The sequence below is a fragment of the Paralichthys olivaceus genome, chromosome 2, assembly GCF_024713975.1.
Source record: "Paralichthys olivaceus isolate ysfri-2021 chromosome 2, ASM2471397v2, whole genome shotgun sequence".
Classification (NCBI taxonomy): domain Eukaryota; kingdom Metazoa; phylum Chordata; class Actinopteri; order Pleuronectiformes; family Paralichthyidae; genus Paralichthys; species Paralichthys olivaceus.
Genome location: NC_091094.1, coordinates 21,961,942 through 21,975,753, shown reverse-complemented (window position 1 = coordinate 21,975,753; position 13,812 = coordinate 21,961,942). Strand labels below are relative to the sequence as shown.

The 13,812-nt window shown below is 41.0% G+C and overlaps 1 protein-coding gene across 3 annotated transcripts in view; it reads left to right on the top strand.

Moving 5' to 3' along the window:
• The window catches only part of cdh4 (cadherin 4, type 1, R-cadherin (retinal)), a 194,093-nt gene that overhangs the window by 146,069 nt on the left and 34,212 nt on the right, over positions 1-13,812 (top strand). For all 3 annotated transcript variants that reach the window (XR_011238831.1, XM_020086318.2, XM_020086319.2), the window contains exons 6-7: positions 1,221-1,376; positions 6,585-6,729. Coding sequence is in view for 2 of the 3 variants with exons in the window: in XM_020086318.2 (XP_019941877.1) it covers positions 1,221-1,376; positions 6,585-6,729 (301 nt within the window). In the remaining variant the exon portion in view is untranslated. The remainder of the gene's footprint in view (positions 1-1,220; positions 1,377-6,584; positions 6,730-13,812) is intronic.

Sequence of the window (13,812 nt, the reverse complement as noted above, 5' to 3'; positions counted from 1 at the left end):
AGCTGATGACATAAGAAATATAATTATTTTACCGTTCATTTTATTCATTTTCTTATTGAGATCATGTTCTTAAGCTTAGGGAACATTATAGGCAAGGTTCCGTGTAATTACTGAATTCTCTAGCAGTGGTATGCTGTAATTAAACAGACAAATTAAACAAAAGTGCACAGTAATTTGTCTTGACTTGTGTGTTCATGGTTCATGAGTCACAAGCTCTTGAATTTCTCTCGATGATGAAAAAAACACATTCATAAAATTTGGAATAGAAATAAGTGATCAGTTCATCTGGTGGACTTCAGGATTATATTTTGCTTAATTACTGTTTGTCTTTAAGACGACTGTGTTTTTACTCATTTCCACTGATGTGTATTGTTTGAAAGAGGGAAACAGTGGTGATGTAACAAAGTAGATTTACTTTATTACTGTACCTTTTGTTAGCTGTTTGATGGTTCTGACTATTCTAAGCTGAGGTAACCAGCTGCTAGTTGTGGCTCAAGTACAGATTTTATCCAGGTGATTTATGTGACGCTTGGTGCAGAGGTGAGAGGCTGTGTGTGCCTGCTTCATAATGGTAACACTCTCAGCCCCATCATTTCTGAAGCAGTACAGTGTCACAGTCGAATCATTACAGCCCATTGAAAATCAATGCCACTGTATGATATACAACACTCCTTTGTTCTTTAGTCTTCTTTAAAGTCAGCAAGGTTCTGAGCTCAAGTATGAATGATTTCATATCTGTGGCAGAGGAGGCATTCATATAGAAACGTGTAAAATATAACAGTCTTTCTCATTTTCATTGTGTGTGAAATAAGTGTCGAAGATGTAGCAGCAACATGTGGATATGAAAGTCAAGCTAGGCACTTTGTAGTTGAGAAAAATAGCTTGAATCAGTTTCACATTCCCCAGGCAGAGACCTTCATAGCTACAATAATGTCTTTTTACACTTAGTCAAGGTCTGCTGAGAAACTGCAGTGAAGTAAACCAAAAACTCAACAGGTCAGATAAAATGACAAAGGAAGCTCACAATGGAAATGTTATCATCAACGCATCTCTCAAAAATCCAATGTACTCTCTGTACGTTCTTAAACTTTTTATTTTGCGTGTTTTTGCTTTTGACAATTTATGTCCCTTAAACTGCTCAGAACATTTTGTGCCCTTTGTTGCAAACCTGTAAAACCAAGAATGAAAACTTTCTTATCTTTTTCAACGTCTGTCTTCAGATCCGCTCAGATCAGGATAAGGATGTCGGCATCCGCTACAGCATCACAGGAGCAGGAGCCGATCAGCCCCCGAGTGGCATCTACAACATAGATCCCATCAGCGGCAACATGTTTGTCACTCAACCCCTGGACAGAGAGGAGAGAGCCTCCTTTCATGTAAGCATCAAATCACTGTCTTGTCTTGTTTCTGCTTCCCTCCAGATCCATTTATGCTTATCCCTGTGAAAGATGTGCCTCGCCTTTCCTCTTCCCCCATCTACCTTTCCTAACAACACTAATGCTGTCTGTCGAAACACGGTCTCGAGTTGGAGCACATTCGTAGGACTTACTCCTCCGTTAGCCTCTACACAGTGCCAATGCCAGGCTCTGACTGATACCTCAGCCAGACATGACTTAAGGAAAACCTTGAGAAAACACACACAACCACTTCAGCTGCCGTTTACAGTAGATGGAGATTTAACTGCACAGTTTAGCGCAGGAGCGATAGAAAAGAGAGACAGAGAAACAGAGTCAAGGTGGAGTGGAAGAAATCTATTGCCTTTGTTCTTTCCATCAGAGCTAATGAGCAGGTGCAGCGTCCAGTGTCTGTATACGTGTGTGTTTGAACCCTGATTGATATATGATGTGTGTTTGTGTCCCTTCTTCTGTGTGTGTGTGTCTCACTTTTCCTTTATGTACTGCTGCACTGTTTTACTTAAAGGTCCAGTGTATAAGATTTAGGTGAAAGGGATCTATTGGCAGAAATTTAATGTAGAATAATCCTCATGATGTTTTCACTAGTTCGTTTCATCTAAATTGTATGAATTGTAGTTTTCTTTACCCCAGAAAAGGTCCTTTATATTTAAATACCTTATATTTACACTGAGGGGACCCTCTCTACGGAGGCCGCCATGTTTTTTACATTAGTTCAGACTGGACAAACTAAACACCTTTTAAGTTTTTATGACAATTAAAGGCTCCCACAGTTTCTTTTTCATGTTTTGAAGGAGAGGGTGAGGTGAGGGGTGTTCAGCTGCAACATGCAATTTCAACACTAGATATCACAAAATTCTACACACTGTACCTTTAACCACCCCCTGCACACATTGTAGAGTACTCACCTTGTGCACTCTGCAGCTGTGGTGTTCAAAGGTGCCGGCTAACAGCTGTATATTTAGCCTTCTAACTATACAGTTAGAAGCCCCCCCACACACACACACAGGGAGCTTGGGAGTTGAGTTGAGGACTGGCCCCTCTGGAACTTTGGGTTAAACAGCTCTGTGGCAGTGTGAATTAAATATGCAGGCCACATGAGACTTGTGTTAACGCCAGGCCATCGGTTAATAGATACACATTATAGTTTTCAGTGTATATCAGCAGAGACACCTCCACTTGCAGTGAGTGCTGGTGTCAACACCCATGTGGCTGTCAGCATGATAGATGGCTGCGCTGCTGATAGAGCTAATTCAGAAGCGTGCTCCTGTCTCCGAGGAAGGATAGAATAAAGAAAAGTGGATATTCAGTGTCTGTCAGCGCACACTCTCAGGAGTCTGCAAACATTATAAACGCACAGACACACACACACGCACACACATGTACGTGCAATGACTATAAACAAACAAAGCTCTAGATGATTGCCTTTCTTCCTTGGTTTGTCTCATACTCATCTGTGTGTTTGCATGTGTGTGTGTGTGTGTGTGTGTGTGTGTGTGTGATGTATTTAGTGTCACATAAGCCTCTTGGTACCTCACTTGCTTAGTTCAGGCTCTGGACTCTGTTGTGAGTGTTTGTTGTCTCTCCGTACCTGCTCTAACTCTCAACCAGCAAATTGGGATCAATAAAGCTGGTAGGATGTTGGTCCTGGGAAAGGACAGCCGCTCAGTAAACAGTTCTTATTTGACACTGCCTGTGGTAAAAACAGCATGTTGGGTTGAGGGTACTTCAAGTCTAATGTGGCTGATGTTTAGGCTCCCGTGGACCCATGTTGCTTGTGATGTGATGTATGATTTAGTGTGGGAGAAGGTAGGCAGAGTTTGACCCAGGGGAAATTTAGTCCAGTGCTTACTTTCTTTCAACTTGACAAGAAGTTCCCACCACTGCTGTGCTCTCACAGGCCAAACTTTGCTTGTTAGTTTTGGGTTCAAGTGAAAAGAGAGACAAGGCTGCTGTTTCTGTCAGACTAGCACCAGGGGGAAGCGATCTGCGAGGTGAGTCGAGTGGGTGTTAGCCTGAGCTTCTCTTTTGTCAGACAGAGCTGCATTGAGTCAGTGGGGCACGTGGAGAATTGAGCAAGATGAGAGAGTCTCTGAAAATGTTTTATTTGTATTTATTTTGGCATGAATCCATGAACTTCAGAGTTTAGTGAGTGTTGGTGATCACAAACACCGTGGACATTTGTGTAGAATTTGTTTGCAAATGAACATCGTTCAAAGTAAACGATCTAAAATTTGGAAATAGAGAAAAAATATATCATATTGCTTATTGCAAGACTATTGGACAAGAGATCACAAGTTGGGGCCATTTGTTCAGCATGTATGTGAACTGAACAAATTCAGCCTGCGGATCTCAATTTGAAACTCTGTGTCAAGAATTCAGTGCAAAGCTAACTCCCTCTGGTATTAAAGCAGCCTCTTGCTAACACTTTAGACCAAAGTAATAACTGAAATCGTAGGTGTTTTTTAGCAGCTGATATGCAGACATTATCACACAGGGTTTTAACACATGCTGAAAGTAATAAAGTGTTAGTCTAAGAGACTGGTACATTTATATGAACCATTGTGCTATGGTATATGGTATATTGATTCACTTTTGTAATTTGATTTTCTTCTTAGTAGGTTGCAGCCAGTTGCAGCAGTATTACAGACTATAAGAATGACTCCCATAGTCTCAGAAAGAAAAGGTTTTGCGGTACCAAAAACAAAACCAGGGTAGAAAACAGTGATCTTCCTGTACTATTGCATCCCTAATTACTTTGCCTGCTAGTGGCTATGTGAGTCTGTTCTTAGTTAGCTAAATAATAACATGTTGATGTCAGTTGATTGTGCCTGTATGCTAACATTTGGTAATTAGCATAAAGACAAATGATGGGAACGCAGTTAGCTTTGGAGGTATTTGCTCGTAAACCAAAGTTTTGAACTTTTTTTAAGTTAATAATGGCTCAAACATCAGAACATCGTTAAAGCCATTAGGGTACATTATCTGACAATATTTTTGTTGAATAACATCCAGCAGATGTTGACAACCTACAGAATAAGTGAAAACTTTGACTTGTTGGTTGCACTGAGCAAGAGGTAAAATCATCAGGGTAAATGGAATTAATATCCTTGAAACCTTTAATATCTATCTATCCATCTTCCTCTCTAGGTATATAGGAGGGTCAGCTGGTTGACAAGCTAACAGTGCCATCACTAGTGTGGCTAAAAAATACTAAAGATTACAGCAGTATTTCTGATAGGATTTTTAATTATCTGGAAAATACTTGATGAATCCAGCAACAGTAGTTTTTAAAATTGTCTCTTCTTTTACATTCTGTAGGTAGGTGTTTCAAAACAGCAGCAAGAGCCAAGCACAATATTTCAGCAGCAGAGAGGGAACCACATACAAAATTCAGCTCAGTGTTGCCTCGGTTCTTCTCAAGGTTCTCCTGGAGGATGCCGGTTGGAGTGTATGTTGGTGAAAGACATCAAGGGGTCAAATACAAACTGTATTCCACCTCGGTTGGTCAAGTCATAATAAAACTAACCTTGCAGAATACCGATGTCTGCTCACACATACATTTGTCTGCACCACACATACACTCCCCCAGGCCCTCAGGTCATCATTTCAATTCCTCCATTGAACACACAAATACAGAGACACACATACCACACAGATAGAAATATGATATATAAAGTATTTGGGAATGTATGCACACAAATCTGCACATAGAAAGGAGGCCCATGAATACAAACTTAAATGTCATATTCAGACATTTACACACACACACACACACCTCCGTGCACTGAAGCAGTCACACATCCCTCAGCATGCAGTGCACACAGCTGAGAAAACAGATTGGGCCTGTTTGCTTGTTTGCTTGTTGGGTATCCTCTCCATGTTTGTTTGCTATGCTTCAGCCAATCGAAAACTAGCATCTTGAGGATCATTAAGTGGCTAAAGACAGCACTTTTGATTGGCTGTGTGTGTGTGTGTGTGTGTGTGTGTGTGTGTGTGTGTGTCTGCACACTTGTGTCAGCGTCCATGTTAATACGCATAAACATGTGTTGGGTTGCGCGTGTAAATGCTCGAGCGGGCGTGTGTTTGGGTATGTTGTGATACATCCTTGACAGCTGACACAAAAGCCGACATGATTAGTTTTGTAGTGGCGGAGGCAGGTGCCGGCATTGAATCTTTCATGTCACTCCACAATACATCAAAACTCGCTGTAAATAGGCTGGCAGGCAGAACCTCCTTGACTTAGTTGTGGCAAAATATTTAGCAGCCAGCATGCCAGCTTTTAGCCAGGAGGAGAGCCCTTCTCCTTATACCAAGCCAAGCTGTGATTGAATAACATTTCTGCAGAGGATATGATTTTCTAGGCAATTGAATGAGAGTAATGTAAGTCACGGTGAACAGTGCCGGTTTGGTTCCAGGCTATTACAAAGCTTTGCGTTATGTTAGATGTCATTAGTGGGGATTGGTGGGGAGTAGAGGGTGTGTAGCAGCAGCACTGGAGATTAAGACATCCCAGTGTAGATGATGATTGCCTCTGTCAGTCCTCCCTGTTCGAGCCCCCACACCCCCACACTGCCTCTTTGTATTTTCATCTCTCATTTACTTGCACGAGGCTCAGTCACACTCCTCCTCTCCTCTTCCCATCTCATTCGCCTGTTCCCAGGTCCCTCTTTTATTTTCTTCCCCTTCGTTCTCCACCTCGTCGCCCGTCTCTTTTCTCACACTGTGAATTGTCAGGGAACAGCTCATCATTGCGAGACAACCATCCAAATGGCTTCCTTTGTCAAAATAAATTGAGACAAACATTCTCCCCAATACTAAAAAAGAAGCCACAGCTTGAGCAGCAACACCTCTCTCTGATATTCTTTAGGACTCTGGCTGTGCTTACAACAAAATAGGTGTTGTTTGTGTCTGGAGCATTTCACTACTTTGCCCCTGTCTGTGTTGTTGTGGTTGCTTGCCAGGAAACCGTCAGGATGCTTGTGCCCTGCTGACAGTCAAGAAATAAAATAAAAGTTGTGCCCTGTTCCCGTCCAGACTAGATCACAAATGTATATATCAATCGAGCCAGCGGCCTGTTATCAGTTGAGTTACATTTATCAATTCAAGCTAAGATTCAACATTCAATCCTAATGATCCATTTCTTGTTTGTGCTTTGTTGTATATTCACAGCTGAGAGCGCATGCAGTGGACATGAACGGTAACCAGGTGGAGAATCCAATCGATCTGTACATCTATGTGATCGACATGAACGACAACAGGCCTGAGTTTCAGAACCAGGTGTACAATGGCTCCGTGGCTGAAGGGTCCAAACCAGGTAAGAGTTTTGTCTAGTTAGATTAATGTTTATTCGGTCCTTTTGGAGAATCATTGTGTGCCACACAGTATATGCCCAGACAGACAACCACATGACAACAATGACACATAACACCAAATAACTATATAGGATGGTAAAATGCTTTATTATCAGACACTGAAGTTCTCACTGAGCTTATTATTTAGAAGCAATACTGATAGGGACAAATGATCTGCTGGTCTGTGTTTAGTATGTCACTCTACCACGATACATGTCTAGATTAATTTGTAAATACAACACGAGGGGATGCTGACAGAGTAAAACGACTGCAGACATGTGCTTCATGGTGAGAGTTGACCACTGTCAAACAGCTGCAGCAGTGGCTGTGACCCTTTGTGGTTCATTTTGATTTGTGTGAGGACGGTTCCTACAGTGTGAGACTTTAAAATCCCTGTTGCAGTGGAATAGCACGTTGAATTTGCTGATATGATATAGACTAGGGCTGCATCTAAAGATTATTTTGATTATCTATTAACGTGTCAATTATTTTTTCTATTAACCGAACAAAAAGAAAAAAGCCAGATATTACCCTTTCCAGGAGTTTATTCAAAAAGCAACTTTCTTGTACAATTTAGTTTTTATATGTATTACAGACATCTACAGTTTAATTGTAATGATAATTAGTCAGTTGTGGGGATTGTATGATGTAATAGTTTGCATTAGGATTCAGAGTCAACTCATGCATCTGTACACGGGAGGATTTTCATATCCTCCTTGGTCGGTTCACTCTCATTGGCTATTGTTCCTGTCATATGAAATGACTCCCCGATTTCAAATTTGACATTTAAAAAAATTCACAATATTTATAATTTGAAATGCTCTGATTCAGTTGCTGACAGGAGGATTGGGTCTGTAAAGTCCTCACACTACAGGAATATTTGGCCAGATCAGCCCTAGATCAGCAACACCCCCCGCCAATCAGACCTGACATTGGCCTCATTATCCTCTAGTGTGCAGCAGGTATAACATACAAACTCGGATGTTGCATCATGAACAGGAAGTGCAATCAGCTTGAGTTATAGGAGAAAGATTTGAGCTCAAACTGCACACTTTGTTCAGTTCTGATCATCTGAGTCAAATTTAAAGCCATAAAAATCATATTGATGCAAACAGTTTATCATTGATGATTGTATAGTTTAGATTGAACAACCTGAACAATGCAAACAACACCTCGGGAGTGAATTTACCGTGACGTGAAGTTTTTGGTTGGTTCAGACGAGGGCACACTCATGAGATATTTGTGTTACTGTATCTTCGCTGGATTCATCATTATCAGATTCTACCGAGCATGGAGGGATGTAGACCTTCCCTCTGAATCGCAAAACTGAGTTGGTCAGTGCCAAGCGAGAGACAAGAGCCGAATATACAAGTAGCTCTCGTGTCTCTACTGGAAGAACTCTTGCTCTAACAATCAGACCCTGAGGACCTGTGTGTGTCTTCACAGCAGTGTTCAGATATTGTTCGGCTGCAGTTTAATCTCAGGGGGATTTGTAAACAATATAGGAAAGCAAGTTGTGCATGCGTACGTGTGTGTATGGATCAGTGAGTATGTGTGTATATTTTTGTGGGTGTGTGTCTGTGTATGGAAGTACACAGACACACACACACACATGGGTGTGTGTGTCTGTGTGTGAGTACTGGTTACTCCTCAGCGGAGCACACAGGTCTACAGCATATACTGTACAGTGCTCCTAATTAGCGAGGGCAACCAGACATTCCCACAGCTATTTCTTCGTTTTTCACTCTGATGCTCTCTGCTTAGTTTAAAATGAGAGCATGAGACGACAAAAGTCTTTCAGTCAAATTTTTGTTTTGAACAGAATGCAGTCTGTTATACCAATCATATTACAGCATGTACGCTATAATTGCTCTTCTCGTCATTAAAAAATCACTGCCAAGTAACATTTGTTTGTGGAGCATACAGTGTCAGGTGTGGAGAGTCTGGTGTCAACAAGGCAAACTGTGTGTAGAGCTCAGTCACTGGTCTCTGAATTGATGAATTTTAATTAGGCAAATATGCTACAAAGCCACGTTTGCCTAATTGCCGGTTTAGTTGACGAAAACAAGAATCGGTGTGATTCATCTCCAGTTTGGGTTCAAAGAGACATTTTATACTTCTCTGGCCCATTTAATCCTTTAATATGTCCTCCACCACTTAAACCTTTTACTCACTATGGACCCACAGTTTTGCTGAAGTGGATTTTCATCCCCAGCTGAACTGATTCCAACTCTGCACACAAACAAGAAACAGCCAACTGTAAGATGTACGCTTGATGTGGTGTGCATTGATTAATATCATTCTGACTTTGAATAAACTCAGTTGTTTACACCTTTATTTAGACAGAAAAAATAATGCTACCTCCAAAACATTGACATTTAGTACATGACCCATCTGAATCTTAGACTGTATATAAAGATGGACGACGCAGCTCCACATGCTCCCACTATCCAGAAATGAAACTGAAGTACCTCAGGTACGAACACCATCTTGCACATTTGCTGGCAGAGTCTGCACAGTAGCGATCAGGACGGAGCCGCGGTTGTCAGTCTCCCATGTCATTCATGACATTTCAACCAGTTTGTATCAACAAATATCCAATTAAAACCAAACTTGCTGGAAACATGAACACTTGTAAATACATTGGTGAGATAAGAATTACCCATAATGAACGAAACCATCTTTAAGAAACATTTTGTTGACACTTTTTATTTTGGTCCATCTCTCATCCATTAAAGGTACAGTGTGTAGAATTTTATGATATCGAGTGTTGAAGTTGCATGTTGCAGCTGAACACCCCTCACCTCAGCCTCTCCTTCCAAACAGGAAGGAGAACCTGTGGAAACCTTTAGTTGTCACAAAAACTCAAATGGTGTTTAGTTTGTCCAGTCTGGACTAATGTAAATATAAAGTATTTAAATATAAAGGGCCTTTTCTGGGGTAATTCATACAATTCATACAATTCATACAATTTAGATGAAACGAACTAGTGAAAACATCATGAGAATTATTCTTCATTACATTTCTGCCAATAGTTCCCTTTCACTTAAATCTTACACACTGTACCTTTAACATGAGGGAGGTGAGATTGATGATCTGAAATACAGCCAGCCACCAGGTGGCATTTGAGATGTGGTACAAAAACTAATACTAAAATACTTTGATTTTGTTTAGGAGTACTTCAGATTCTCAATTCACTATTCTACAGTAATATGTTTTAAATTTCCTCATAATTGATGTAATATGAGTTCATGTAAACTTCATATAATGACTACCATTCTCAGTGATTATTAAAAGGGCCATGAGATCACAGCCGAGCTTCACAGATCCTCTGGTGTACATCCTGCATTTGCATTTGGCTTAAATTATTCAGTGGCAGTGGCATAAAAGGATGACCATTAAAATTCCTCAGGTGGTACCTCAGGTGAAAGACTCTTTCCATCCTGTCACAGCACGGCAGGTGACAGGTGCGGCTCTGGGCACAGAGGCTGCTGGAATACCTCAGTTGTCCGTCTCACCCTGCCCACTGCAGGTCTGAGCAGCGATAAAACATCAAAAACTATTCGTATCTATTACTACATCATAATATATTATGTCGCACAGTAACACACATGACGTGTCTAAAACCTTGGCTGAGAGGAAATTATTTGTGTGGCTAGAAACAACAGCGGTTAAGCAATTTCATTAAGGTCTCATGAAAGATTTCCATTTCTTTTTTGATTATAAAGCAGCTCTGGGTGCTTTGTGAAAATGCAAAAATGTTAAATTCACAGAGAAGGGCACACATTCCATTTTCAAAAACAGTGTTTTAAAACAAGCTGTCAGGACCTATGTGACATGGTTATTCACAACTCTACAGTCACAACTCTGGCTTTAAGCCAGGACCTCATCCTGAACCATTGTTCTGTCTTTCTAAGGTCTTTTAAAGGTTGAAATCTGCTATTTTACTCTTTCTCTGTTAAGGACTCTTAGTGTTTTGCTCCACCCCTCCAACAATCTTTTCCACTTTTAATCCTTTTAACACTATTCTTCTGCTGATCGTTGGATTACATTTGTCTTGTTGTTTTTTGTTTTGGAGCTTTATCAGTCGTGACACTTGGACTGAAATCCAGGTATTATTATGGTTGCGTGTGGACTGAAAACTTGTTTACTTTAAAGAATGAAATCCACCGCCTGGAGTCAGAGCTTTGAAAAAAGGATAAGTAGCTTTTCCATAGCTGCTGCCCTGGCTTATCATATTTCCACCTTCAGTTCCCAGTACATGCAACCTCTGGTAGGCATTCCTTCCATGCATTTGCTGTAGCATTTCACTCTCGCCTGCAATCTCAGTCAATCCCATTCACACTAGACACTGTCTGGCAGTGACAAAAAGGATGACTGCTCCTTCTCCTCCACGTATTTCACAGTCCACTCTCTTCTGTCCCAGCTGCCAAATCACCCACCTCCTGAATGGTCACAGATTCAGTCTCCCCTGGCTGGAGGCAGGGGCAGTGGGCTAACTCACTCCTACATTGTCCCTCGATGCCACCAGATGATCCAGCCAAATCCAGCATGAGCATTTTAGTCCTAATTTCACTTTGTCTTTTGGGCTCATTTTCATGACCATCACCAATTGAGTTAAACATGCTACGGTTGCAGGCTACACCTGTAATTGGCCTGGTTATGATAAGCACTCGAGAGAGAAGCATAAGCAAGAAGATGTAAAACTAAACTGAGGTGTTTTTTTGCACTTAAAAGCACAAATAGATTTTCTCATAAATTTCAAACCTTCAAATAAAACAATGAAAATAAGTAAAATATGGAACTTTGAAAAAAAAGGAGAAAGAATTCAGTGCTTTGCTTTATATAATTTAAAGTATTTCCCTGTAACAAATTGGACTGATGGCATGCAGCCAATTCAGTGCTCATGCTCCATTGTTTCAGTAGTTAGCTAAAGGTATTTTTATCCTCCAGCGTCTTAGCAGAAAGATGAACTGTGATGTATGAAAAGTAGAAAAGTTCATAACAAGTTTTCACCCACACCAGTAGGAAATGAAGAAACCTCCTAACAAAGGCCCTTAACCTTTGGTGTGCTCCCTGAACGTCTGAATAAACGGAAACAGTTCAAATGTTCAATATTTGTAATACTTGAAAAATGTGTGTACAAACCCTTGTATTTTTCTTAATTCCATGCAAAGGGGAGATATGTGTCTAGAGCTGCAGCAGTATCACATCATGTATCTACAGACCCAGATATCTGAGGTTTTCTGAAGCATTTCAACACATCTTCACATCTCGTACTATGGGGAAGCCATCAAAGACAGAGACCTACAGGGAACCACCCTTATCATCGTCACCAGATGTTACACAGGGAGAGATCGGATCAGGCTGTCTGTCAGGATCCGTTTGAAACGGCCGCGCTCTGCACCAAACAAACCTGTGACTAATGGAATTTAATTTGCACTGGCAATCACACCTCACAAATCTGTACATGGCAAAGTGAGCAGGCTGATCACACGCAGTAGTTGTTAATGAGGAGTAAATGAGATTGATTGTGAAACTCTGAATATAATCCTGTGAAATCTGTGAAATCAGTACAAAGGTACAAAAAGTAATATGCAAGTTAGCTTAGGCTAACATGGAGTGCGCACATGAAATAAAAAGACATGAAACACCACTGCCTATACAAGTAAGGTCACTAAAATCATCTGAAACTCTTCACGCCTGCAGATAATGGCGTGACTCCTTCAGAAAGCTCTTGTGTTCAGAGGCTGCCGTGTACTCATAACATCTGCCTTGTGATGTTCAGTCCCTTCTCCTACCCTCCCCCTCATCCCCAACTCTGACAGCAAGTTGTTCCCTTTTATGGATCGTCTTTCTCAAAAAAAAAAGGCCGTCTGAAATGAGAGAGTGAGATCAAAACCAGCAGCTGAGTGCCTTTTCTTACAGTCGATTTGCCGTCCCATGGGGGGGCAGGGGTGCTGCCTCCCTCTCAAGCTACTCTCTCTCTTGAATAGTTTGCTCATAGTTGCAGAGAGATTTAATAGCATCGCTTCATCTTGCCTTTTTGTGGGGGGGTAATTAGGGATTGGCATATGGAGTGCAGAGATGGAGTGGTTGAGATGAGTATAGGTGGAGGACTACAACACTCTATAGCTTTTTTCAGACATGTACTGGATTCCGCAGATCCTCTGTATTGTCTCCAGAGGAGGTCCATGTGTGAACGCAAATGTCCAAGTGAGACGCTCCATAGTTTCTACGGAATTGATCTGCCTGACCTTCTGGTATAAAGTCCATAGAAAGATATAAGAGCTGACAGCGGAGTTGTGGTGCTGTAAACGTAATCAGATCATCTACACATCAGAGTTAATACGTCACTTCCTGTCTCTGCCTGCTGAACCCAGCTGGACACCTCTCGCCTGAATAATGCAGAGGATTTGAAGCTGTTGTGATCTCGTCTGTGAAGTGAACCTCCCGCTGCGTTGTGCATGTGTGAAAGACTGGGTAAACTCCGTAGCCAATTCTCAGGATTTTACCTGGAGGCCATGTCTGAAAACAGCTCATGTAAGTCATAGCGCCAATGTAGAAAACGCATCATGAAATGTTTTTATTGACACGTCCCAAAACATATTGTTGAGATATGGGATTTTTTTACATTCACAAAAAACCTATAACACAAGAGAAAAAGTGAAAAAGCATAATATGTCTCCTTTAATGGGTTCTTCTAAGGCTCCATTCCTCCTCTTAGTTTATTGGGTGCACACAAATAAACCAACATACAAACAGACACAGTTGAAATGTGAAAGCTTGAACTCCTTGGTGGAAGTAATGAAGAACAAATTTAGTGCAGCAGAGGCATATAGATATCTCAACTTAAACCCCTTGAATGGATCAGATACATTGAATTATACATTGACAATAATTGCAGCACAACCCTGATGACATTATGTTGACAAAGCTCCATCAGAGCCACAGAAGACATGATTCAGATGTTTGTTTCTGCTGGTTAAGTAGTTCCATGTGTAAAATAGGTGAAACGCTTCTGTAAAAAAACCTACACATACAAT